The following is a 22,250-nucleotide window of genomic DNA, read 5'->3' as shown; positions in this document are numbered from 1 at the left end:
TAACCCTGAAGAATTTATATATTATTTTTAATTAAATGTATTATTGTTTTTTTATTGCGGGATAATTCTTTCTCCCGAACGTAATTCAGTCAATAATATTTAGACAAATGAAATAGATTATTATAAACTATAGTTTATAATATAAGATTATTATTTGATTAATATTTCATCGATTTCATTTTTTCGACTGTTATCGATATTATTATTAAATCGCTATGCTTAGCGTAAAAATACCATGAAATAGTAAATTTAATTGTATACATTGCGTGATAAAATGTCTTCTATAATAAATATTTTTATTTCAAATCAATAAATGAGCAAAATGTCAGCATATTGTGTGAACATTAACAATGTCGAGATGGATCTTCCTGTTCTGTTGGCCAATTTAAAAAAATCTTGTGGATTATGGTTCCTAAACGAACGACATACAAGTGTCACACTAAATAATGAAAACAACTTCTCCTCATATGAAAACATAACAACAGCCACTGTGGAGATATTGCGTCATGGATTGCGTATAAATTCAGGGAATACCATAACGGTGAGATCTCAGCATTAACGACCTTTTGTATTGTGAAAAGTGTGTGTGCCTACTTACTTTGTAATTAGTATTAGCATATTTTTTCATTGATTTATTGTTTGATACATAAATCTGCAGATAAGTGTTGGCATAATTTTTGTATGTGTGTATGTAATTATATATGTTCAAAAAAGATAAACCTTGAATTAAATGCGTATTGATAGAAAAAAAAGCTAAATGTAAAATATTTATACATATGTTAAATGTATAGTTTTTCCAATGTATTTGCCTTTTTCCAATTAGAAGTAGATTTTTTTAACTTATTGGTATTTAATATTCTATGACTATATAGTAGTTCTTAAGCTTTGCATTACAATTTTAAATTATATATTTTTGTTTTTAAGGCGATCTGTAACTCAGCAATGGGTTCATCTAGCGAAAATATTAACCTTGATAGTCCCGACGGTTTTAAAAAGCTTGTGGAAGATTTTGAGTGGGTTTGTAGGTCGGCGCAGATTCGTGATTCATTTGCGGCGGATTTCTCTATTGAACCGGCGTCATATGGAAGTAGCATAAAACAAACCGTAGGTGCACCATCTGTAATTAATGACCGTGGACAGTATCCCATTGAAAGATTTCTTCGTTCCTGGGTGCTACGTAATTTACAGTCGAATTGCTTAAGTGTCTGCTTGCAAGTTTTGGTTGCAGAAAAAGAATTGATCAATACATACTATGCAGAAGAAGCATTCCTACGAAATGAGGCGTATTCGACAGCGCTTTTTATTTGTTTATCAGCAGTGGAATTGAATCAATATAGTCTGATAAGTCAAATAGATACAAAGCTCTACAGTCCAAAATCCGGTATGGGATCCTTGACTACTACAACGAAAGTTAAGCACAGGCGGACCAATTCACATCCCACATTCTCAATATCTCCGCCTAAAAATACAAATATTACAAAGACTACTGACATATACAAGGAAACCAATGAGGAGAAAAACGTTACAAAAAACGATTTACGTAAAATGGTAATTAAGAAAATAGTGAATATATAATATAACAGCACTTATAAAAGGTATATTAAAATATATGTTTTCTTTTGTAGACTGATTTTACAAATGCTGCATTGAACGTCCCTGCTTTCCTAACATTTCGTAAAACCAAAAGCCTTCCAACATTGCAATACAAACCCCACTCATCGTTCGGATTGTTTTTCTGCGTAACGCCTAGACCACGTTCTAAAACAATGGCTATTAATTCGCAAAATTGTTTACGGAAAGCTAATAGGCAGCCATTTGTCAAATCAGATGATTTTAATGCGGAGTCAACTCCTGCCAATACGCCAAAAATGAGTAATAACAACGGTTCCTGTTATTCTAATTCTACTACTAACACAACAACCACTTCAAGTTCATTATATTCTGGTAGCGATTTCCCTGACATTGAGCTGCCTTCGAAAAATCAGCAAAGCCAACAGCAAGTATTTGCTTCGACGAAATTAAGCCAGCGATCTTCTTCCTCAACACCTACGCCTTCCATTTCTTCCTCTAATACTGCGCCTGCCCGTCGCATAGAATTCATTAATTGCGATGATATCAAAATCTGGACCGATCAGGCTTATGAACAAACTCAAATCCAACAAAGTGATTTTAGCCGGGGAATTCCAACAACCGATCCATGTACCATACCGCAAGGTTTTGAACCACAGGTGATACCCAATATCATTTTAAATTCTACATGTGCTTTAAATTTAAATGTAAATTATCTCTTGCAGAAAGCGAAAAGCGCAAGTCCTTTAGGCAGTTTTCTATGTAATCTGTTTAGCACACCTCCCACATATACCCATTGGTCCATATCTAATCAAAATGATAACAGTTTTGTTAGCAGTTTAGATGATACCGAAACTAATGGTTTTACTGCGGCATTATCCTTTCCATGTAATTTGAAGCAACCTGCGGATAATTCGAAAATGTCGTCTGGTGTCTTCGATGCATTCATGCCTGTTTATGGGCAAAAGTTGCGTTCGCGACACTCCCAAAGCTTGTTTGAGGATGGTGTAAGTACGCTCGATTATAAAACGTCAGCAAATGAATCGGAGATGGTTAGATCAGTAAAAACAGGTGCCAAATTAAATGAAACTTCGAAACCATTGCCAAAATGTGAACAATCGTTAACAGACTTTTTAGAAACTTCGCAAATGTCTCGAAATAACACTGAGTTGGAAAAAGAAAATGCACATTTTCGTGTATCGGAAGCGATAATCTCGGCAATCGAACATATAAAATGGGATAACAGCACCGAACCAGAGAAAAAATGGCGACGTAGAAAAGGTAAATAATATTGTAGTTTTTTTTAATAGATTATTTACTTATGTAACTGTTATACACTTTTTAGAAGTAAGTCAATCTACAACTGCCCTAACTGCCACAGATTGCTTGAGCACTGAAAATACAAAGAGTCGTATTCGTAAAACTGATGTATGTATTTAGAAAATTTACCTCTTAAATTAACTAATCATATTGCAAAACAAAATATAGACTCCTCCCGATGAAACCAGCGAATATATTCCTTACGCAGAGTTAGATGAGAGTTGTTTAGATTCACTTTCTGCTGAAGTTGTTGGGCTCTCACTTATTTCCAAATTCAATGACAAACATCTGCCAAAAGTGTCGGAGTTGAAATGGCTGGTTTCCGAGGAAGATACTCCACAACAACTTTTGCCAATGCCGGATAATAGTCCTACCTCGAATCCCGATGAAAATGTGATACAACCACTTACACGTGGGACGCGTTATTGGGCGCCACCACGTCAACAAATTATCTTTACGGATCACCCCTCGACTAGGTACTCTTGTTTTTGGTTTTAATTGAATTACGAATTGATAAGTTATTGTCTTTTACAGTCGTAAGGAGTTGATACAAAAGCAGAACAACCGTTGCGCGGGCTGTGGAATGCGAGTTTCTCGGCAATATATCAGTAGTTTCCGCTATTGTACGTATCTTGGTAAATATCATTGCACCGGATGTCATCGCAATCAGATATCACCTATTCCCGCAAAAATTTTACATTCGTAAGTGACTTTGTAATCTATAAAGTTGGTCAATATAGCATATTTGATTTTTCAACGTATTTGTGTCAATACAGTTGGGATTTCAAGTGTTATCCGGTTAGCGTTTTCGCCTATCGCTTATTGGATCAGATGTATACGTATCCACTGTTTTACGTGCCAGACTTAAATCCAGCTCTATACATAAATAATAAAGCGCTTTTAAATGCGCGAAAGAAACGTGTTCACTTGAAATTCGTTAAAGATTTTGTGAAGACTTGCCGCTTTGCAGTGAGGTACTTAAAATTGTTTTCGTCAGTTGTTATAATTGAAGCCAACTGTTTATCTTTATTTATAGAGAGCAAGTTTACTTCGAAAGCATACCAGAGCATATTGCAAACGATGCGGATGTTTGGTCATTGTCCGATTTCATTGATGTGCGAAACAAAAGTATGCAACACTCAATTGATCAACTCATTGATAAATGCGAACATCATATTTTCAATTGTGTGGTGCGTTGCAATATTAAATATAGATATATGTATATAACACTTTTTTATGGTTAGACATTTGTATGTACATTTTATATTTTTTGCTTACAATAGCTTTGTACAGCCCGTGGATTCCACTGTGAGTATTGCCAAAAGGATCAAGTGATATATCCATGGCTAAAAAATGTGTTTCGTTGTGATCGTTGCGGTTCTTGCTTCCATTTGAACTGCTGGAAGTTAACGTCCAATACGTGTTGTAGATGCCAAAGAATAAGCAAAAGACAAGAGATTGCGGTTACCTGAAACGCAATACAACAATGTTCCACGTCGAAAATCCAAATGTACCTTAAACCAAATTCGAATATAATGCAAACGCAAATACTAATAAAAATAGTATGTGCGTATAAATACTTAGATATTACTAGTTGAATTTGACCTGTAAATATTGCTTAGCAGAATAGTAAGAATAGTGCGCAAAATTGTTATTTTCTTGTAATTCAACTTGGAGACAAATACTTTATAGTCTGTTCTATTTACATCATTATGTTATTTATATGTATTAAACTATATATTCAAATGTTGCGTTAAAGTGAGGTTATAAAAGCCTGAGCACAGGAAATTTTTTATTTTATTGTTGTAATTATTTAATAATTTAAAAAAATCTCTAAACATAGGTAATTTCTTTAAACTTGTATGTTGTTGTAGATTTTGTAGCCTAAATATGTCTCCATTGAACATATGTTTTAGCTTATATAGTGGATGTCGAATTTTTATTAACGAGAAAATATTACAACTTATAACATTATGTAATATAGCTCTAAAAGCTTATTTTTATACAGTACGAAGTATTAAACGACATTAAAGTGAGTCATCTTATTTTTATTGTAATTTATATGTACATATTTTACTATTCTAAACAAAATTGTAAACTATTGCTAAAATGTATACGAAAGTATTTTATTGAATGAATTACTACCGAATTTGTATTTATATTTGCTTTGAGCGTTCAATATCTGTGCTATTTTGAAATTAGTAATTAGTAAAAATAACTTAAAACGAAAACATCATTAGACCAACATCAGTTTTTATAAAAATAAAATACAAATTTACTAAAAATATTTAACTACAAATGATGTTTTCTTATTCGTTATGTATATTTAATTGAACTAAAAACCCAAACTTTTTGAACTAACTATAGTAAATGAGCGATAAGGAAGTGTGTTTAGCTCTATAATGAATTTTTTTTACTATTTTATATTATATTTGGAACAGGCAAATAATACATTAAAAAAATCCAGTTAACATTTAAATTTATATTTTTATTCTTTAATATCGAAAATCTTAATTTAATTAAAAATTATTAATAATTTGTAAATTGTTTAAATTAATTTTTTTTGAAAAAAAAAATTATCGCAAATTGAAAATGGAAAAAATTAAATTTCGAATACTAAGCATATAATTTAAAATTGGTGGAAATTTATATATGTGGATAATTTTTAATCCTCTTTTAATAAATTCTCGATTTTATAATCTCGATACAATTTATTAAAGTAACACTGAAACAGCATGTGAACGGACCTTAATTAATCAGCAGAGTTGAAAAAATCAATCAGCTGATTGTCTAAAAGCATGCTATAGGCGATTGTGTACGCAAAGAAATTATATTTGTGACAACTAAGTATATTTATATTTCGCACAGTAAATTGATGAATTTAAAGAGTTATTTACGTTTATTAAAAAAAATGACAGTGGGAGAAAATGGCACAAGTTTGGACTATCGCAATAAGGTAATAATGGCGCCGATGGTTCGAGTTGGAACTTTACCAATGCGTTTGATGGCTTTGGAATTCGGTGCAGACATTGTTTATACAGAAGAATTAATTGATTTAAAGTTAATGCGAAGCAAGAGACGTGTAAATGGTAAGCGTGTAAATATATGAGGATTGTATTACAATTAATGCTTTCTCATATAACAGCTGCATTGGGCACCATTGACTTTGTTGACAGAAGTGATGGAACAATTGTATTTCGCACTTGTGCAAAGGAACGACAACAACTTGTGCTGCAGTTGGGAACAAGTGACGCAGAACGCGCATTAAGCGTAGGCAAACTAGTAGAAAATGACATTGCTGGGCTAGACATAAATATGGGATGCCCCAAAGAATTCTCCATAAAAGGAGGAATGGGTGTAGCACTACTTGCTCAACCAGATAAGGCGGAGCACATCCTAACAACACTATGCAAAAATTTGAGCATTCCAGTAACCTGCAAAATTAGGTAAGTGTAAAATTACTAAAATAGTAAGGAAAGGAAGACTAATTTAAAACAAAAACAAACAGAATTTTACCAGACCTCAACGATACGATCAAATTGGTGCAGCGTTTTGCAACTACAGGAATAGCTGCTATTGCGATACATGGGCGTACGCGGGATGAACGACCACAGCACGCGCCACATCCAGGCAAATATTGCTACTAATACTAACGTTTATGTAGTTTCATTAAATTAATTTATATTTCATATCTTAAATAGATTTTATACGAGAAATTGCGAAGGCGGTCAATATACCAGTGATTGCAAATGGCGGTTCCAAAGAGTTTCAGAAATATAAAGACTTAATAAGATTTCGCGATTTGTGCGGTGCTACTAGTGTTATGGTGGGTAGAGCTGCACAGTTGAATGTTTCTATTTTTCGAAAAGAAGGTAATTTGTTTTAATTAATAAATTAAATTAAAAAGGTATAATAATAAATAATAATTACATCTTAGGAATGCTGCCTATGGATGATATTATTGTTAAGTATTTAAAGCTGAGTGTCGACTACGATAACGCAGCACATAACACGAAATATTGCGTGCAAAACATATTAAAAGAGTTGCAAGAATCACCGCGTGGTAAACAATTTTTACAATGTCAGACGCTACAACAAATGTGGTAAGCACTGTTATTTAGTTATATGAAATGTATGCAATTTTAAGAGATTTTCACACACAGTGAAATCTGGTCGCTGGGCGATTATTGTTATCGCAAACAATTGGAACTGCAAGAGCGCGGAAACTTTGGCAGACGTGAAGTGGCGCCTGGCATGATACCTGATGATGACACCAGTGAAGGTCCCGAAATAAAACGACAAAAAATGGATATACCACCACTAGAGGCTGATGTTGTGCAACACAATATTGCATTCTTGCGTTCGAATTACAATAGCGGTCTGTATAAAAAATTTGCTGGTTTTTGCTTCCTGTATTCAACTTGTTTTTCACAATACCCAATATAGATACAGAATTGCCAAAAACAAAACTCTACACGTATGCTGGTCGTAACAACATAAGCATAGCGCAATATGAAACGCAACGCATTGATAAACTCTTCCGTGCCATTTGCACTTTCAACGGCAAACGGTATACGAGCTCATTTTGGGAGAAAAATAAAAAACAGGCCGAACAGGGTGCAGCACTGGTATGTTTACTTGACATTGGCGAAGTAACGGAAGATGATTTAATAAAAAATGGTAGCATATTACGGTGATATATTGATTATTATTTATGTAAATATGACTTATAAATGTTTTTACTGCAATGGTGATAATGAAACTTAATAAAAAAAAAAAAAGAGTTAAGTTTGTATTAGAGCTATACGGTTTGTTGCTGTAGTAGTCAAAAGAAGGAAGGACAGATGTGCAGCGGTTTGGGGAGAAAATGACGTGTGCCGAATTTCAGATCAATATCCTTAAAACCGAGGGACTAGCTTGCATATATGCAGACAGACGGACATGGCCCCTCTGGCTGTAACAAAATTCGTGGCAAATTTCAAATCCCATGTTCAGGATCGAAATATGAAAAGTGTAGGTTAATGCACGATTATCGCTTATTTAAAAAAAATTAATTTATTATGTCACGTTATGTAACGCTTTCAATCATATATTTTCCCAATATGATTATCATATCTATGTTTTGAACTTTATACTCTCGTATAAAATTTGCGTATTTTGTGTATTAAACTTAATTTAAAAGTTCTATTTTACTGTTAACATTTATTGCGGTTCATGCTGTTCTAACTCCCCTATTTTTGTTGACGGTTGACGGTTTGATGATGGTTTTGTAGTTCTGGTTGTTGATGTTGCTGCACTGGTGGCTGGCTATGTCTCTGCTGCTGCTGCTGCTGCTGGTGCTGGTGCTGATGATGATGTTGAGTATGGTGAGGCTGACGCTGTGGTGGTGGCATCATGTCATTGTCATCTCGATGTCCATAGTTGGCAATAAAGTGCAGTAAACCTTGCTGAGTTATCGGATAACGAATACTTTCCATAACCGCTATAACATTATGGATAGAGATAGAATTTTATAAAATTATAATTTGTGCAATTGACATTAGGAACTCACAGTTGGCAGTGTTAAAACTATTCGGAAGTGTTTTGTCTGTGCGTTCGCGCATAAATTCCCATTCGCCCTTTTGATTTATGGCGCATTCAATGATCTTATTATCTAAATTCTTCAATGCTTTCGTGTATTTCATCTTGGAAAAATATTCTGTTGTGCCACCGACATAAAGGTAGCCCACTTTCTCAGTTAACATGCTATAAAGAAGAAAATGCTTTAGTACACATTTTAAAAATATATGAAATAAAAGATTGCACTAACCCCGGGGCACTTTCCACTTTTATTTTAAGTCGAAAATCGATTGAGTTCATATTACTTGGTTTCCATTTAAGTACGTCCTTGCACACGCCAGCTGTGTAGGGCTGAAAAAGTGTTTTTATTATTACAGCAGCTCTAGTTGTTAATTTATTTTTTTTCTTAATCTTACTTGTTTTGAAGGTTGAAAAATTAAACCATCGGGTACATGTAATAACGACTTTGAGAACTTTTCACCCAGTAAAGAGGCAGATTGGCGAATGTCCCAAAATTCTTTATTACGAATGCTGAATGGTTCCAACGGTCTATTGATCAGTCCTTTGGTGATAGCCTCATAGCGTGGTTCTAAAAAATATGCGTTTGAAAAGATTTATTAAGCATGTCTAGTTCGTTTGGATACCAACACACCTATAATTTCTTTTTTGATGCAAGTCAGCCGCTCTGGATAGAAGGGTTTCGAACCAATGTCATAATTGGAAAATTTAATTATATCGTATATGAGGTAGCGCGGAATAGATTCACCATTGAGTTTGTCAATAACCATTTCCTAATGCAAACAATTATTAACATTACGGTTGAAAAAAATACTAATTTGATAGCTTACTCCATCTAAAAGTGTGTTTTCTAAGTGTTGACCTAAATTGCCAGCTTTGACAAATGTTATGTTTTCGACTTGGAAACAAGTATTGTTCCTGTCGAAAAAGTAAATCTCATCACGTTTATTAATAAGCATCATGTACCTGTGGTTAATAGTTAAAAAATTAGTAGCAATAAATATTATAAACACATTTATGTATATATTGCTTACCGCGAGCCATCCGCCTTCCACGACACACGATATGGAATCTCGCTTAAACGTTTTAAATTATTCTTGTCCATAGATACGGGCTGCGCACCAGGAAAACCTGATTTCTTCCAACCGCACATTTCCTGTACCTTTAGCTGTAAATCTCCCAACCTTGGTTGGTCGGTTACTTGCACTACACCTGGAACACCGCTCATGAAGGTGGCATTTTTAATTACCAACTCTTTGCGTCGCTTCTTTTTATGGCCACCACCATTAGAAGCGCCTGGTTCATCTTCAGTTTGATCATCTTCTTCGTACTCCTCTTGTTCGTCGCCATTGACGTTGTTTAAGTCGTCTGCTTTACGCTTATGCGAGTCGTAGGAGTTTGCGTCATTTCCATCACCGTCATCATATTCTAAACACCATGCTGGTAGGGTAGGCGCTGGTAGAGGGTCCTCATCATCTTCGTACCGACGAAATAACTCATTAATATAGTCCTGTTTGTAAATTCCTGGTGGACGTGCCTCTGCAAATATGGCTATTGCTGCTTCAATTGAGTAATCCAGCCTTTCCACTAAGTAGGAAGCAATTAAAAATCCTGTTCTATTGAAACCATGTGTACAATGTACGCCTACAGTTTCAAAAGGACGTTCATTGACAAAGCGGTCAACAATTTCGATAAATGATTGGGTTTGCTCTGGCGAAGGTGTTTCTCCATGGCCGCGACACTGTAGCTTTACATATTGAGCATCGCGTGATTCAACAATTTGACGATTGTAAAAACGCGTTGTGTTGGTCAAATCAATCCAAAGGCCCAGCTTTAACTAAAATTACAAACTATTATTGCCAAAATTATACGAAAATAATATATTGATCTACAACAGCCAAATCGAATATGTATACATGTATATACATATGGTAACATAAAAGTAGTTGTGCATACAATATTGGCGACACGTTGCAGGGTATCAGTACGAACCTTTATTGCTTTAAAATAGTCAAAAATCATTTCAGGATGAAAGAGACATTCAATTGGCACTTGATCATCGAATGCACTACTTAATGGTGTTTTAAATGCCAGAAATCTTTCAGCAATTAATTTTTCGCTCTTTCGTGGGCAATTCAGCCATCGATTTGGTATCGGTCCAGGCTTGGAATTTCGGGACATCTTTCTAATTCAGCACTTTAACACCGGAATAAAGGTGTGTGCTTTTGAACTGCACAATAAAAATCACTATTTATATTTCACTCGCACACAATTTTTTTGTTAGCTTTTTATACACAATTTTAACCAAAGCCACAGACACAATAAATTAAATTTTGCACTATGCTGTCAATTACAGCTGATAGTCGAAGGTGATGGACTTACAATTTTAGTCGACAGCTATCGATTTTGTTTGTTGGTCGCACTTTGACTTACAAAATACTTTATTTATAATTTGTAACAATAATTCTCTTTGCTTTCAAAAATAAAAAATAAAATATTGTGCTTTGTGTTTGTTCTTTCATGAGTATAATTTTTTTATATTTTTATTTGATTTTTTCTATGTACTGAATTTCGGTACATATCAATCATTCTGAGGTGTTCCGTTTCCATTTTGTCTCTATAAATGAGCTAATCTGCTCTGAGGAGTTGCGGCGTTTTGCACTCATTTCTTGTATCTAAATATTTGCAAATTTTATTCAACTACAAAAAATTAAATAAAGATAAACTATTATGTCAGACACCGAGAAAAATATACCCGAAGGTTGGGAAGTGCGTAAAAGTCGGTCAACGGGTAAGCAATATATGACTTTTATACAATACTTCGATACTGAATGTTATCGCCAATGAATATTAGAATTGCGTATCTACATACATATTTACAGAAAGGAAAGGAATAAAATTGGCGTATTTTATACTTTGCAGGATTGACTTATTATTTAAATATTTATACAAAAGAATCCCAGTGGGATTTACCGTCTGAGCCCGCAAAAAAGGAGTCGTCTGGTCCTAGTGAGGTGCGATGCTCCCATTTACTTGTTAAGCATAAAGGTAGTCGCCGTCCTAGTTCATGGCGCGAAGAAAATATTACGCGATCTAAGGAAGAAGCACGTGCGATTTTAGATGACTATCGCAAGCAGATTGAGTCTGGTGACACTACATTAGCCGCACTAGCAACTAAGTTCTCTGACTGCAGCTCCGCAAAACGTGGCGGAGATTTAGGTCCATTTGGCAAAGGTATCCACAATTATTGTACTTATGTACTGTACGCTTTCATGTTCATTTTGTTTTAGGTCAAATGCAAAAGGCATTTGAAGATGCAGCATTTAGTTTGAAGGTTGGACAAATGTCGAAAATTGTCGATACAGACTCCGGACTACATATAATCCTCCGTACGGAATAAACAATTTATATTAACATTTAACGCTCCTACTCGATTTAGTTAACTAAAATCGCATTTAAAAATTTCTAATAACTAAACTTTTTATTTTATCTGTAATTACTTTCATATTGTTAGCTAAACAAGTAATCCATTAAAATTATCAAAAATACATGATAAAATTAAAATAAATCAAACGATACTATATTAAAATTCCATTTTATTCAATAATAGCTTTTGCCCAGCACCCTTTTCTTTCTTCAGCACTTCGCTTAATGGCTTAAGGAGCTCTTTTAGTGCCGATTTCACAGCCTCAGTATTTTGCTCGAAAACATTTAATAATATAAAGCAGGCCCGGTTTACATTCAACCAATCTCGCAGCTAAAAATTAATAAGGTACATTAATGTGGGTGATATATGCAAATCTGGTATTTCTTACCGTATCAGAATTGAGTTTTTGAACGAGGATTGACCCAAATGTTTCTGCACTCTCGTTTGTGGACAAACGTTCTTTGTCATTTTTGAGAATCTTTTTCAATACAATATGCAGACCAGATTCCTCAATGCCTCGCGCTGTTACCACAGCGACCGGTTCTTTAGCCTCTTCTACTTCATCATCCGATGAATCGTTCTGTGGCTCATCAGCGTCAGCAGCAGCTGCCAAGCGTTTTTGTTTCTTCACTTTGGTTGCTTCTGCAATTATTTTCTCTACATCCTGAATGTTTTTTGTGTTTTTCGCTTTTCCTTCCACTTCTACAGTGACAGTCCAAGTTGTGTCCACAATAACATCAGCGAGGGCTCTGGAAGCTTTCTCAAAGTGCTCTTGGGTTACTAAAGAAGAAGTGAAAACATAACGTGGTTACTTTAAAAAATGGCGAGCATAATTACAAAAAGAACACATACATTTCTTCAATATTTCGGCTGTGACGAGGCCTATATGTCGATTAGACAGCCAAAATTTCGGGTCTTCAGAAATGGCTGTAGATAGGGGCTCTTCGATCTGTTCGAATATTTCTTTACGTCTAACATCTGTATCTTTTTTTCCATATTGCAATCCATCATTAATGCTTGTAATGAAGCTGGGATGGAAGCAATTTGTATCGGCAGGCACAACGAACCATTCAATGACACGGCGACCCCATTGATTTTCCATCAAAGTTTTCAATTCGGGATTCAAATTGTCGTATATTGCTTTCTTAGTTGCTTTTGTGTCATCAAGACAGTTTACTAATGCTATTAAAAAAATATGACCATGTTCATGTGTACTAATTTTTATCAAGTGATCTTTGATGGTTTTTATTATAGCCTGAAAGAAAGAGATTTTTGTTTTAAGTTTTTTTTTGAGTAGAAGTCAAGGTCAATCAAAATAGGAATTGAATTTTAATTGTTTTAAGAAAAATACGTGTTTTTTTATTAACTCACCCGCCTATTTTTAGGAGTGGATTTATAAAAACAAATTATTGCCGCTTGAGTTCCATCCTTAGTTGTTAGCATGAGTGGTATTAGAGGCGCAAATGAACTAACGGTTTCTTCTATTTTATCATCTTCACAAACTGTTAAATATTCCAAAATGACTGCGTGCACCAGAGAATTATCCACTAACTGTTTGTTGGCCAAATGGTTGATGTTGGATTTAACAGCACTCAGTATGGACAATTTCATATCGATTGCATCATTGTAAGCATCAGCGAGTGTTTTTACATTATCATCTTTTGATTGACGATACAGTTCTCCATAAAATTCTTGGCGAAGATAAATGCGTTGTTTTGGGTTTGCTACAGTGTGGTAGGCGTGATCCAGAATTTTACTAGATATATTGTGTCCAGCCAAACGTATTACATTGCCCATAAAACAATCAACAATTTTTGATTTTATAGTAGGTGAGCCATATTTGAACATTCTTAATACACAAAAGTGAGAATATTTAGACACACACATTTCGACGACCAGAGGTAGTAGTTTCTGCACATATATATTGATTAATAAATGTAAATAAATGTAAAAAGACGTATATATTACCTCGGATAATTGATCTCGAAGTGAAGGCGAAGAATGCTTTAACATGCATTGTATGATACGTGCCGTATCGTGTGCCATTATTAACTTCTTTATCACATCGCCACGATTCAGAATATTATAAAGTTTTTCCACGAGCTCAGATTTTTTTTCTGTACGACGACTTCAGGAATATAAATTTAAATTTCTCAGTAGTATAAACAAGAAACACACTAATTACCATTTCAGCTTTTCATAAATTTGTTTAGCTTCCACTGACACCTCATAAGAATCCTTGGCTTGTTTGCGTTTAAGTTTCAGCTCCTTCTTTTCTTGTTTGAATTTACGCCAGTCGGTTTTTTCGCCATCGGCAGCTCCGCTCCCCTTTTCAATCAACTTCTTACCTTTAGCATTCTTATCAAATTTGCCGGAACCATTAAACTTTCCAACGAATTTGTTGGCACCCGGTTTTCCTGAGAATTTATTTACACCTGGTTTGCCAACACTTTTTGGAGGAAATTTCGAATTTGCCGTGAAGTTTATGTTAGACTTTTTAGCAAATTTGCCTGCTTTGGTCAAATCTTCCCCTTTTACCGATTTATTTATGGCTTTGCCTCCTTCGAATTTCGAGGATTTTTTCTTAATTGGACCATCAGTGTCATTCTCCGACGCACGTTTCTTAGCTTTAATCATTGTTATGTACAATTTGTTAAACCAATCGGCAGATTTCTATGTAAAATGCAGCCCACGTGCGTTCAAAATGTTGTTTTCTTTATATGAAATGATTTGAAGTATATCGTATCTACGATTATTGCAACTCTGTTGGTCCGTTTCCATGTTGTTCTGTGTCATTTGCCGCATCGTACCATTCAAATTCAACCAGAGAACGTACATTTAAATGTACGTTCTCTGATTCAACGTTGCGTTTGTGAATTTCTGTACTCCTTTTTCAGTGCTTCTGTTTTTTGCCACAATTTTCACGGCGTCCTAAAAAATAAAGGTACATTTTGTGTAGAAAAAAGCACTTTATTCGGAAGTTTTTGAGCTTCAATATTCATTATTTTAAAGGTTGAGAGTTTAAAAAAATATCTCCAACAAAAAAAGTATAATTTGTGAAAGAAAATATTTTCAAGTTTTAAAGCGGCGAAAATAAAAATGGGGAGAGTACATAAGAAAAAAATCGCAGAATATGCGGAATCTGCTGAAAATGAAAACGAACAAGATGAGGAAACTAAAAAGAGCGCCACGGTGGAGTCCAATAGTGATGAATCGGAAGTTGAAGCTGGACGTGAAGAAGGTGATGATGGAAAGAAAAAACAAAGCGTTGTAAGAGATCAAACACATCCCCAAGGGAATACCGATGATGAATTCCATTCTGTACAGGGTAGTGTCACCGATGATGATCAGGAAGAGGAAGGAAGTAGCGGTACGAGCGGTAAGAAGGGGAACAAACGCAAAGCAGCGCCAGAGAAACTAACGGATGGCGACAATGATAATATGGACAGTGACGATGAGCCATTAAATGGCGGCGGTACTGGTGGTGGTGGAGCTAAGAAGGGACGCAAGTCGACAGCGGGTGGAAAACAGAAAGCTGCGGGAAAGAACGGCAAGGCCGCTGGTAGGCGTGGCAAGGGCAAAAAAGCACAAACTAAGGCTCTGGCTGTAGAGGAGGATGATGGAGGGGATGAGGAAGTATACGAGGTATGGGGAGATTTTATTTTCATATAAAAACTTATTTTAAAATTATCGATTATCAACAATATTAAAAATATCGATAAACGATATTTGATTATATTTAAATATTAAAATTATATATGAATTCTAATACAAAAAAAAGTAGGAAAATTTAGTCATGTATACGTTAATAATGGTTTCCGGTTGGGAACAAGTGCTATAATACTATATGAAAAACTAAAGCACACAATTTGATAATTCTATTTACAAGGTTAAAGATATTGTGGCCCATAAGGTAGAACATGGTGTTACTTACTACTTGATACGCTGGAAAGGATACACCAAGGATGACGACACATGGGAGCCAGAGGATACTCTATCGTGTCCTGATATAATTGAAAGATATAAAAATAAGGTATTTATAAACGAAATATATTTGCTTTGAATATGATATTTACTATAGAATTATCATTTTTAGCAATCGGCTAGCAAAACAAATAAGAAAAGTGGTGTTGCTGCAAAGAAAGGACGTCCAACAAAAAGCGAATCGTCGGTTGATCCAAACAAAGAATGGGAGGTAGACAAGATAATCGACTATGCTGAAGAGAAGAATCAACGCATATTTCGCATACGTTGGAAGGGATTTGGACCGAAGGCGGACACTTGGGAACCGGAAGCGAACTTGTCCTGTGACGAAATCATTGATAAATTTATGAAACGCATGAAATCCCAAGAAAATGTATCATTTAAAGAACTTCGTGAAGAGCCGAAAAAAACCAAACGGCTTGTAAATGAAACATCACCACGTACAAATTACCATAATCCAATTGGGCGAAAATCAAAGCGCGCCGTATCAAAGAAAAGGTATGCGTAAGAGTTATTTCAAAACATTCCAAATACTTTTTATATAATAATTTTTTTATTTGCAGGGTTTATTATGGTGATAGTGATGAGTAACTTGAAGTTTAACGACATAATTTTTAATGTCTTTATATCGTTTCTTATATCTGAAAAAATATTTTTTATATATGCGGCAACATCTAAGCATGACTTGCGGTGTTTTAAATTTTTAGTTCCAAAAATTTGCTTTTGAATGTTAACATTTTAACCGATATTGGTTTATTAATATCTATTTAAATTCTATCTGTCACCGCATGCTAAACAAAAATTAATTTGACCGAATTTTAGGCTTTTTAAGTTAAATATTACTTCGCCGAATATATAAAAAAAAATCTACAACTATGCGTATATACATACATACATATGTATGTATGTACGCCCTCGGTGACATGATGTACGTATTAGTAGTAATACATTTATAATGTATATTTGATTTAAATGAATAAGAAACATTGAATTAAACATTTTATCAACCATATGAAAATATTGCAAATTATTTTTTTTATAACAAAGAAAAAAATGAAAATTAAACAAGTTCTAAAAATTGTAAGCAGTAGATTTATACAAAACCATAACTCTACACGATTTTAAGAATAAATATAATGAATGACAGCTTTTCAGTTTTACATACAAATATTGCCATTTAAACAACTAGCAACACAATTTTATATTTATTAATTACTTCTTCTGTTATTTGATCCAGAATTTTTTTTTACCAAATAAGTTGATGAAAACGAAGAAATCTTATTTGTTCCTTAATAATCCTTATATTGCATCTGAAATTTTTTATATAAGTACTATTTTTTCGCATTGGTCTATAATAATTGACTTTTACTTGGAATTAATTGAATAAATTGTAATAAGTTAAATATGAATCAGTGAAACTTACGTCTTAGTCTCGTTCTACCAAAGATGTTTACTTTTTATTTTTCCTTAAACAACGATTTGCTATTATTTATTTCGTTTTATTCCACTTATAGAACATAACATTTGCTATCGTAAAATAGCGGTTTTATTGATTTGAAAATGGTTTAAAGTTATTGTTGTAGTAAAATCAATGACTTTATGCAAGCGCTGGTTGTAAACCAAATCCAGGGCCTTTTGGCTCTTCAGTAAGTGAACTTGGTTCACCTGCAGGTTCACTGGCATAACGACCGTTGCGTGGACCGGGTGGTGAAGGTTTACCGGCTTTGAAGTCGGCTAAAATTTGTTGCATATCTTTAGCTGTTAAGTCTTCCTGCATTGACGAGAGGCAAAGAAATTTAAAAGATCGATAATGTAAATACAAATTTCAAACTTACATAGTAGTCATCATTTATAGCCACCATTGGAGCATTAACACAGGCACCCAAACACTCTACCTCGGAAATTGTGAAAAGGCCATCCTTGGTCATCTCACCGACCTCAACTCCCAAAGTTTTCTGTAATTATACAATTTAATACGTTTTGAAACAAGAATTTATTTCACTAAATTTGTAATATACCTTGCAACATTCCATAATCTCATCGGAGCCACGCAGCCAACATGGAGTGGTGGTACATACTTGAATATGGTATTTGCCAGTAGGTTTTCGTAAAAACATTGTATAGAAAGTGGCAACTTCATAGACGCGCATATGCGACACTTCCAAGATTTCTGCAACCTTTTGCATTGCCGATATTGGCAGCCAACCATATTGGCGCTGTGCTAAATCGAGCAGTGGGATCATTGCTGCGCGCTTATAACCCTCTGGGTATATGCTGATGATAGCCTCAACGCGCTTTAAAGGGAATAGAAATGATTTTCAATAAGAAGTTAATGAATAAAGCACAGATATGACAACAAATTACCTTCTTATTCTCGGGCGTAAACTCAAATTTGATGTTTGGATTGTCTTCGGGTGTGTCACGGTGCACAAAAAGATGATCACTTCGCTGTACCGCACTTGTAGCGATAGCACGCATACCGCCACGCTGTAAATGAAAATTAAATATTAATAAATAATTTTAGAATAATAACAGATTTACGTTTTAAATTACATAACGCCAGATTTATTTTTCGCATTGCCAAAATATTTTTTTTTTCAGCGCAAGTTTAGGAAATTTATTGTCACTCACCACTAAATTGATTGACTTAGATGCACAACTCGAAATCATTGCAACAAATATATTTCAAATCTGTAAATATTAAATAATTTCGTTTATACCACAAAGCAGCAAAAATTTCGATTGTTTTGACAACTGACAGCACACCGAAAGCAGCAGGAAATTTTCAAATGATTGGAAGTACTGTCATAATCAGCTGTTCACTAATGATTGATGATTGAAGAGAACGTTAATGGTTCATTCACATATATATTTCTTCTCCTAACTTGACAATTCGAAGGGAAGAACGAAGCTCAAACAGGCAGCATGACTCCCATTCTGATCAGTCCCCCTCTAACTTTCATCCCCCTCAAATCCACCTGCGAGAACCCCTCAGCAACTCCTGGTTCCTCGCACAGTCTGTTCGGTGTTTCGGGCCGCCATACGTCGGAACGTCACATCAGTCAAGTGCAATTCTTCCGCCGTGTTCGAGCCAGCGCACCTTACGTGAGTGGAGTGTGTCGGATGTTGCACCGGGCTGCAGGAGTTTGGCCCCGCAGCACACGCCATTTTCTTATTTACAGGATAATCCATGGACACCCGCGACAAACTCGTATACTACAATTTAACTGCAACGTACTCTAGAGTAAGATCAGGGAGATAGTAGCATTCATGAGCCGGGAACGCGAATCAATTGCTGTGATCCCCGTGTGTTACATGTTGCCCAACGGGATCTCACCCGAACACGCGCATCACGATCTTTGGGATTCTTGTCTGTCAAACGATCGTATGGGGATGGAGCTGGCGGAACAGATGACAATTCAATATTCTGCACAATGAACGACGACACCTGAGGTGGCCTAATAAATAGCATAACCTGGTGACCTATGCTAAACTTCCCATCAGACCATCTGCACATAATTATCTAGATCTAATTTCAATAAAGCTAACGTGATCGGCTTCACAGAATTTACCGCGAGCACCTTTACCGAACTATTCTTTCTTATGGAGGTAATCGTTGGCGAGCGTTAATCCCGTAATGTGATATCAGTTGCTACCTCTCGTTTCATCCCGGCTCGAAGCATCGCAAAACTCCCCTCCAATTTCCCAGCCGGTATAGCTGTTTTAACTAATGAGTACCCCATGCCGATCCCTGTGTACATGACGACCGAGTTGAAATTCAAAGTCAAAGTAAAATCTTCCAAATTCATTGGTTCAGATGGAATAAACATGCTAATGCTAAATAGTCTAGGTTCGACGTAAGTAAGCTTCCTAACCAAGCTTCTCAACCTGTCGCTGACAACTCTTCAAATATTCGATGTGTGAAAAGCTACTACCGACATTCACTCGCCATCTGAGTCTAGCAGAGCAGCAGCATGTATTCTGCAAAGTGCACAACACCACCATAGCACTTAGCGGCATTTACATACCGAGGCTCTGATTACCATGACTATGTCGACGACATTAGACAACGCGCCGACCAGACTTCGGACGCTGTTCACTTCAGACATGCACTGACCGCCATTCACAATGAAGCCATTAACATAAGTATTCAAGGGCTTCCAATGAATGGCGTACTTGAAGTCAAATAACCCCTGGCAGACGACGAGTTGGAGTTGCCGCGAGAATCTAGAGTGATCCTTTCGCAGCATCGTTCTGGATACTGTAACAGGTTAAACTCCTACTCATCCAGAATTCACATCGACATACCAAATCGAATCAAATCTTGGTAAAATTTTTCTCAAGTAGGTATGTCTTTTTAGTTTTCGTTTTCTTCTTTGCAAAGTAAACTGATTTTTACAAACATGTCACGAATGGTAAAATTAAGTGGAAAACCTTTGTGATTCATCTTCAAGTAACTAGTAATCGTCAAGAACAAAGGAAAGTGTTTACGCGAGTATTAACTACTTGTAGAGTACTATAAGTACGTGCAGGAGTGCTTTAAGGCTTGTCAAGGTTAGTAAGTAAAATATTAATCACAGCAGACTGCATCCACAGTAGTGCGTGCTGCCACGAAATACAAAACTTTCACACATAAGTACAGTTACAACTGTTGGACGGAAACCTTTCTAGTAATACCTATACATATATTCGCAAATATATTAATTAACTGAAAGCCCGAAGCTTCCAGTTTAAAGAATTATGTATATCTTCATTTTCTCTCTTTGAAGTTTTTTGTATATCCTTTATTTGTACATAGCTTTCCGTAAACCGCGATATGTCGGTTTAAAAATCCATCCAGCGACTATTAAAGCATTTCATATTGTCCTATCTGATCAAATTTGACCTGGACTGAGATAAAAAGATATTCACGTATTTTATTAGAAATTCTATTATTGCCTTCAAAATAGGCTCCTGAGTCAATACAAGTTTGTCAATGTTTAATCCAATTTCCATATCTTCTTATAATATGCCTCGGCAGGAATGGCTTTCAGTGCCACAATCATAAACCCATGTCTCGTCATCAGTATTGATGCGTTTGATGAATGATTGAAAGGGTCCACAGATACGTTGCAAACATCTCTTTTGCGACCTCTGCTCGCAGTCATTTTTACAAAAGTTATGAGGGCTTTTAGTACGAGTCTATCTAATACATTCACCAAAATGTGAGTCGAGAGATGTTAAGAACCTTTGTTGGGATGTTTTAAGGCTCACGATAGGTCGATTTCATAAGGATTTTTTGAAGCCTAAAGCTTTCAACCATAAGTCGACAACTGATTTACGGTGTTAAAATTGGTCTCAAGAGATCGTTTATGCGCAGCAGAGTCGTCGGAAATTGGACTGCTCGAGAAGTACGAAAGAACCCATAGTGGACATTAGAATGGCATACATTAGACTTCCGTTTATCAAAGAAGTCAAATTTGTGTGTCGATGTGTGACCCACGAGCCGACGCTTCCCGAGCTGTTATGATACTGGAACATATTATGGTAAAAATGCGGCTAAGTGACACAAATTACGAGTCCATAAAACAATTCCGCACCGCCATGCATACATACATATACTTACGTATGGGTCTGTACGAACGAATCAACTCGTATGCGGACTGTGAACGCGTGCATGTACGTGCTTGTTTTATCAATTAACGCAAAAATCATACATAAAGCCTGTACTGGGCGATGGAGAAATGTAAAAGCCGCCTCAAAGAATTTAGAATACTCGCGGTTTGTGTATTAGAATACTCGTGCCAGAGACGCGGTACGTCGAAGCCAAGTACGAAATATTGAATTAGATTAACGTTTGAAACGTGCGTATAAATTGACCGTTATCAGTGAATTAATTTTAAGATCGATGGAGCCGTCGATATGTGTACGTGTAGAGTATTGAGCAGAGCCGACCTTCGCATGCGCGCATTCACCACTCTCCATCACTACCCGGCTGTATGCGAAAAAATACCTGGTGCTGTTACTAATGTTGTTGTTGGCGAAGAGTGACGAAGTAGCCGGAGCAGCAAAGAAAGCGACACAAGCTTTATACAATACAATGTACTCGTGCCTTAAATATGCTTTATCTGGTCTCATTGGTGCCTCGTGGTGTGTTGTTGGCTCTGGCTCTTAGCGTCTGAGCAAAGTCTCTATTTAGTGCCGCTCTCTTGGCTTACTTACACCACACACTAGTAAGGCTTGAAAGAAATTCTTGCACCGGACATTGTTTATGCGCATTCGGCCACTATAGCTTGTGTGCGCTTGTGTGTGTATGCTTTTCATGTTGATGAGCGATCGTACAGCGCTAAGCATGCCAGCGTGTTGAGTGTGTCTTGTGGTTGGGCTTGGTCAG

The 22,250-nt window shown here is 35.8% G+C and overlaps 7 protein-coding genes across 9 annotated transcripts; 4 read left to right on the top strand and 3 right to left on the bottom strand.

Annotated features, from left to right (window-relative positions):
- Nucleotides 1-233: 233 nt before the first annotated feature.
- Nucleotides 234-4,425, top strand: LOC126760513 (run domain Beclin-1-interacting and cysteine-rich domain-containing protein). Its single transcript, XM_050476203.1, has 10 exons — nt 234-541; nt 925-1,548; nt 1,626-2,228; nt 2,295-2,850; nt 2,915-2,997; nt 3,058-3,365; nt 3,424-3,591; nt 3,666-3,863; nt 3,926-4,079; nt 4,173-4,425. The coding sequence occupies exons 1-10, from the start codon at nt 314-316 to the stop codon at nt 4,359-4,361; spliced, it is 3,111 nt and encodes a 1,036-aa protein (XP_050332160.1). The 5' UTR covers nt 234-313; the 3' UTR covers nt 4,362-4,425.
- A 1,246-nt stretch (nt 4,426-5,671) lies between these two features.
- On the top strand, nt 5,672-7,689 carry LOC126760527 (tRNA-dihydrouridine(20) synthase [NAD(P)+]-like). The gene is made up of 7 exons (XM_050476226.1): nt 5,672-5,978; nt 6,035-6,335; nt 6,398-6,519; nt 6,591-6,761; nt 6,827-6,992; nt 7,053-7,267; nt 7,336-7,689. Exons 1-7 carry the CDS (start codon nt 5,765-5,767, stop codon nt 7,584-7,586), a joined length of 1,440 nt encoding a protein of 479 aa, XP_050332183.1. The 5' UTR covers nt 5,672-5,764; the 3' UTR covers nt 7,587-7,689.
- Nucleotides 7,690-7,943: 254 nt separating this feature from the next.
- Nucleotides 7,944-10,816, bottom strand: LOC126760520 (mRNA-capping enzyme). The gene is made up of 8 exons (XM_050476213.1): nt 10,459-10,816; nt 9,501-10,303; nt 9,297-9,432; nt 9,101-9,239; nt 8,865-9,037; nt 8,699-8,799; nt 8,441-8,634; nt 7,944-8,371 (listed from the first exon to the last, which is right to left on the bottom strand). The coding sequence occupies exons 1-8, from the start codon at nt 10,645-10,647 to the stop codon at nt 8,121-8,123; spliced, it is 1,986 nt and encodes a 661-aa protein (XP_050332170.1). The 5' UTR covers nt 10,648-10,816; the 3' UTR covers nt 7,944-8,120.
- A 270-nt stretch (nt 10,817-11,086) lies between these two features.
- Nucleotides 11,087-12,055, top strand: LOC126760540 (putative peptidyl-prolyl cis-trans isomerase dodo). Its single transcript, XM_050476245.1, has 3 exons — nt 11,087-11,257; nt 11,389-11,700; nt 11,757-12,055. Exons 1-3 carry the CDS (start codon nt 11,197-11,199, stop codon nt 11,864-11,866), a joined length of 483 nt encoding a protein of 160 aa, XP_050332202.1. The 5' UTR covers nt 11,087-11,196; the 3' UTR covers nt 11,867-12,055.
- Nucleotides 11,921-14,625, bottom strand: LOC126760519 (protein penguin). Its single transcript, XM_050476212.1, has 6 exons — nt 14,079-14,625; nt 13,862-14,021; nt 13,265-13,804; nt 12,746-13,148; nt 12,282-12,673; nt 11,921-12,223 (listed from the first exon to the last, which is right to left on the bottom strand). The coding sequence occupies exons 1-6, from the start codon at nt 14,528-14,530 to the stop codon at nt 12,050-12,052; spliced, it is 2,121 nt and encodes a 706-aa protein (XP_050332169.1). The 5' UTR covers nt 14,531-14,625; the 3' UTR covers nt 11,921-12,049.
- A 104-nt stretch (nt 14,626-14,729) lies between these two features.
- Nucleotides 14,730-16,895, top strand: LOC126760534 (M-phase phosphoprotein 8). 3 transcript variants are annotated; one of them, XM_050476234.1, is made up of 5 exons: nt 14,730-14,837; nt 14,906-15,538; nt 15,783-15,926; nt 15,990-16,375; nt 16,441-16,895. In XM_050476234.1, exons 2-5 carry the CDS (start codon nt 14,993-14,995, stop codon nt 16,466-16,468), a joined length of 1,104 nt encoding a protein of 367 aa, XP_050332191.1. In that variant the 5' UTR covers nt 14,730-14,837; nt 14,906-14,992; the 3' UTR covers nt 16,469-16,895. The 3 variants fall into 3 exon arrangements, with proteins under 3 accessions (XP_050332191.1, XP_050332189.1, XP_050332192.1); XM_050476235.1 differs by having other exon boundaries at nt 14,741-15,163; nt 15,221-15,538; XM_050476232.1 differs by having other exon boundaries at nt 14,739-15,538.
- Nucleotides 16,896-17,355: 460 nt separating this feature from the next.
- Nucleotides 17,356-18,663, bottom strand: LOC126760539 (NADH dehydrogenase [ubiquinone] flavoprotein 2, mitochondrial). Its single transcript, XM_050476244.1, has 5 exons — nt 18,509-18,663; nt 18,242-18,364; nt 17,896-18,171; nt 17,713-17,832; nt 17,356-17,648 (listed from the first exon to the last, which is right to left on the bottom strand). Exons 1-5 carry the CDS (start codon nt 18,545-18,547, stop codon nt 17,475-17,477), a joined length of 732 nt encoding a protein of 243 aa, XP_050332201.1. The 5' UTR covers nt 18,548-18,663; the 3' UTR covers nt 17,356-17,474.
- Nucleotides 18,664-22,250: the final 3,587 nt, after the last annotated feature.

Source organism: Bactrocera neohumeralis, chromosome 5, assembly GCF_024586455.1.
Source record: "Bactrocera neohumeralis isolate Rockhampton chromosome 5, APGP_CSIRO_Bneo_wtdbg2-racon-allhic-juicebox.fasta_v2, whole genome shotgun sequence".
Lineage (NCBI taxonomy): Eukaryota > Metazoa > Arthropoda > Insecta > Diptera > Tephritidae > Bactrocera > Bactrocera neohumeralis.
This window is presented reverse-complemented; position numbering and strand designations above follow the sequence as displayed.

What these genes read in the sequence shown, in the direction of transcription:
- LOC126760513 (XM_050476203.1), top strand. Translation starts at nt 314, where the DNA reads ATGAGCAAAATGTCAGCATATTGTGTGAACATTAACAATGTCGAGATG. An exon ending in CCCGCAAAAATTTTACATTC is followed by an intron (nt 3,592 to 3,665) that starts GTAAGTGACTTT and finishes GTGTCAATACAG; the next exon opens with TTGGGATTTCAAGTGTTATC. An exon ending in ATCATATTTTCAATTGTGTG is followed by an intron (nt 4,080 to 4,172) that starts GTGCGTTGCAAT and finishes TGCTTACAATAG; the next exon opens with CTTTGTACAGCCCGTGGATT.
- LOC126760527 (XM_050476226.1), top strand. Translation starts at nt 5,765, where the DNA reads ATGAATTTAAAGAGTTATTTACGTTTATTAAAAAAAATGACAGTGGGA. An exon ending in CAGACGCTACAACAAATGTG is followed by an intron (nt 6,993 to 7,052) that starts GTAAGCACTGTT and finishes TTTCACACACAG; the next exon opens with TGAAATCTGGTCGCTGGGCG. An exon ending in GCGTTCGAATTACAATAGCG is followed by an intron (nt 7,268 to 7,335) that starts GTCTGTATAAAA and finishes TACCCAATATAG; the next exon opens with ATACAGAATTGCCAAAAACA.
- LOC126760520 (XM_050476213.1), bottom strand. Translation starts at nt 10,647, where the DNA reads ATGTCCCGAAATTCCAAGCCTGGACCGATACCAAATCGATGGCTGAAT. An exon ending in TGGAAGGCGGATGGCTCGCG is followed by an intron (nt 9,433 to 9,500) that starts GTAAGCAATATA and finishes TATTAACCACAG; the next exon opens with GTACATGATGCTTATTAATA. An exon ending in CATCAAAAAAGAAATTATAG is followed by an intron (nt 9,038 to 9,100) that starts GTGTGTTGGTAT and finishes CATATTTTTTAG; the next exon opens with AACCACGCTATGAGGCTATC.
- LOC126760540 (XM_050476245.1), top strand. Translation starts at nt 11,197, where the DNA reads ATGTCAGACACCGAGAAAAATATACCCGAAGGTTGGGAAGTGCGTAAA. An exon ending in GCGTAAAAGTCGGTCAACGG is followed by an intron (nt 11,258 to 11,388) that starts GTAAGCAATATA and finishes TATACTTTGCAG; the next exon opens with GATTGACTTATTATTTAAAT. An exon ending in TTTAGGTCCATTTGGCAAAG is followed by an intron (nt 11,701 to 11,756) that starts GTATCCACAATT and finishes ATTTTGTTTTAG; the next exon opens with GTCAAATGCAAAAGGCATTT.
- LOC126760519 (XM_050476212.1), bottom strand. Translation starts at nt 14,530, where the DNA reads ATGATTAAAGCTAAGAAACGTGCGTCGGAGAATGACACTGATGGTCCA. An exon ending in TTCGAGATCAATTATCCGAG is followed by an intron (nt 13,805 to 13,861) that starts GTAATATATACG and finishes ATATATGTGCAG; the next exon opens with AAACTACTACCTCTGGTCGT. An exon ending in CCACTCCTAAAAATAGGCGG is followed by an intron (nt 13,149 to 13,264) that starts GTGAGTTAATAA and finishes TCTTTCTTTCAG; the next exon opens with GCTATAATAAAAACCATCAA.
- LOC126760534 (XM_050476234.1), top strand. Translation starts at nt 14,993, where the DNA reads ATGGGGAGAGTACATAAGAAAAAAATCGCAGAATATGCGGAATCTGCT. An exon ending in GGGATGAGGAAGTATACGAG is followed by an intron (nt 15,539 to 15,782) that starts GTATGGGGAGAT and finishes TCTATTTACAAG; the next exon opens with GTTAAAGATATTGTGGCCCA. An exon ending in TTGAAAGATATAAAAATAAG is followed by an intron (nt 15,927 to 15,989) that starts GTATTTATAAAC and finishes TATCATTTTTAG; the next exon opens with CAATCGGCTAGCAAAACAAA.
- LOC126760539 (XM_050476244.1), bottom strand. Translation starts at nt 18,547, where the DNA reads ATGATTTCGAGTTGTGCATCTAAGTCAATCAATTTAGTG. An exon ending in CTAAGTCAATCAATTTAGTG is followed by an intron (nt 18,365 to 18,508) that starts GTGAGTGACAAT and finishes TTTCATTTACAG; the next exon opens with CGTGGCGGTATGCGTGCTAT. An exon ending in AGATTATGGAATGTTGCAAG is followed by an intron (nt 17,833 to 17,895) that starts GTATATTACAAA and finishes GTATAATTACAG; the next exon opens with AAAACTTTGGGAGTTGAGGT.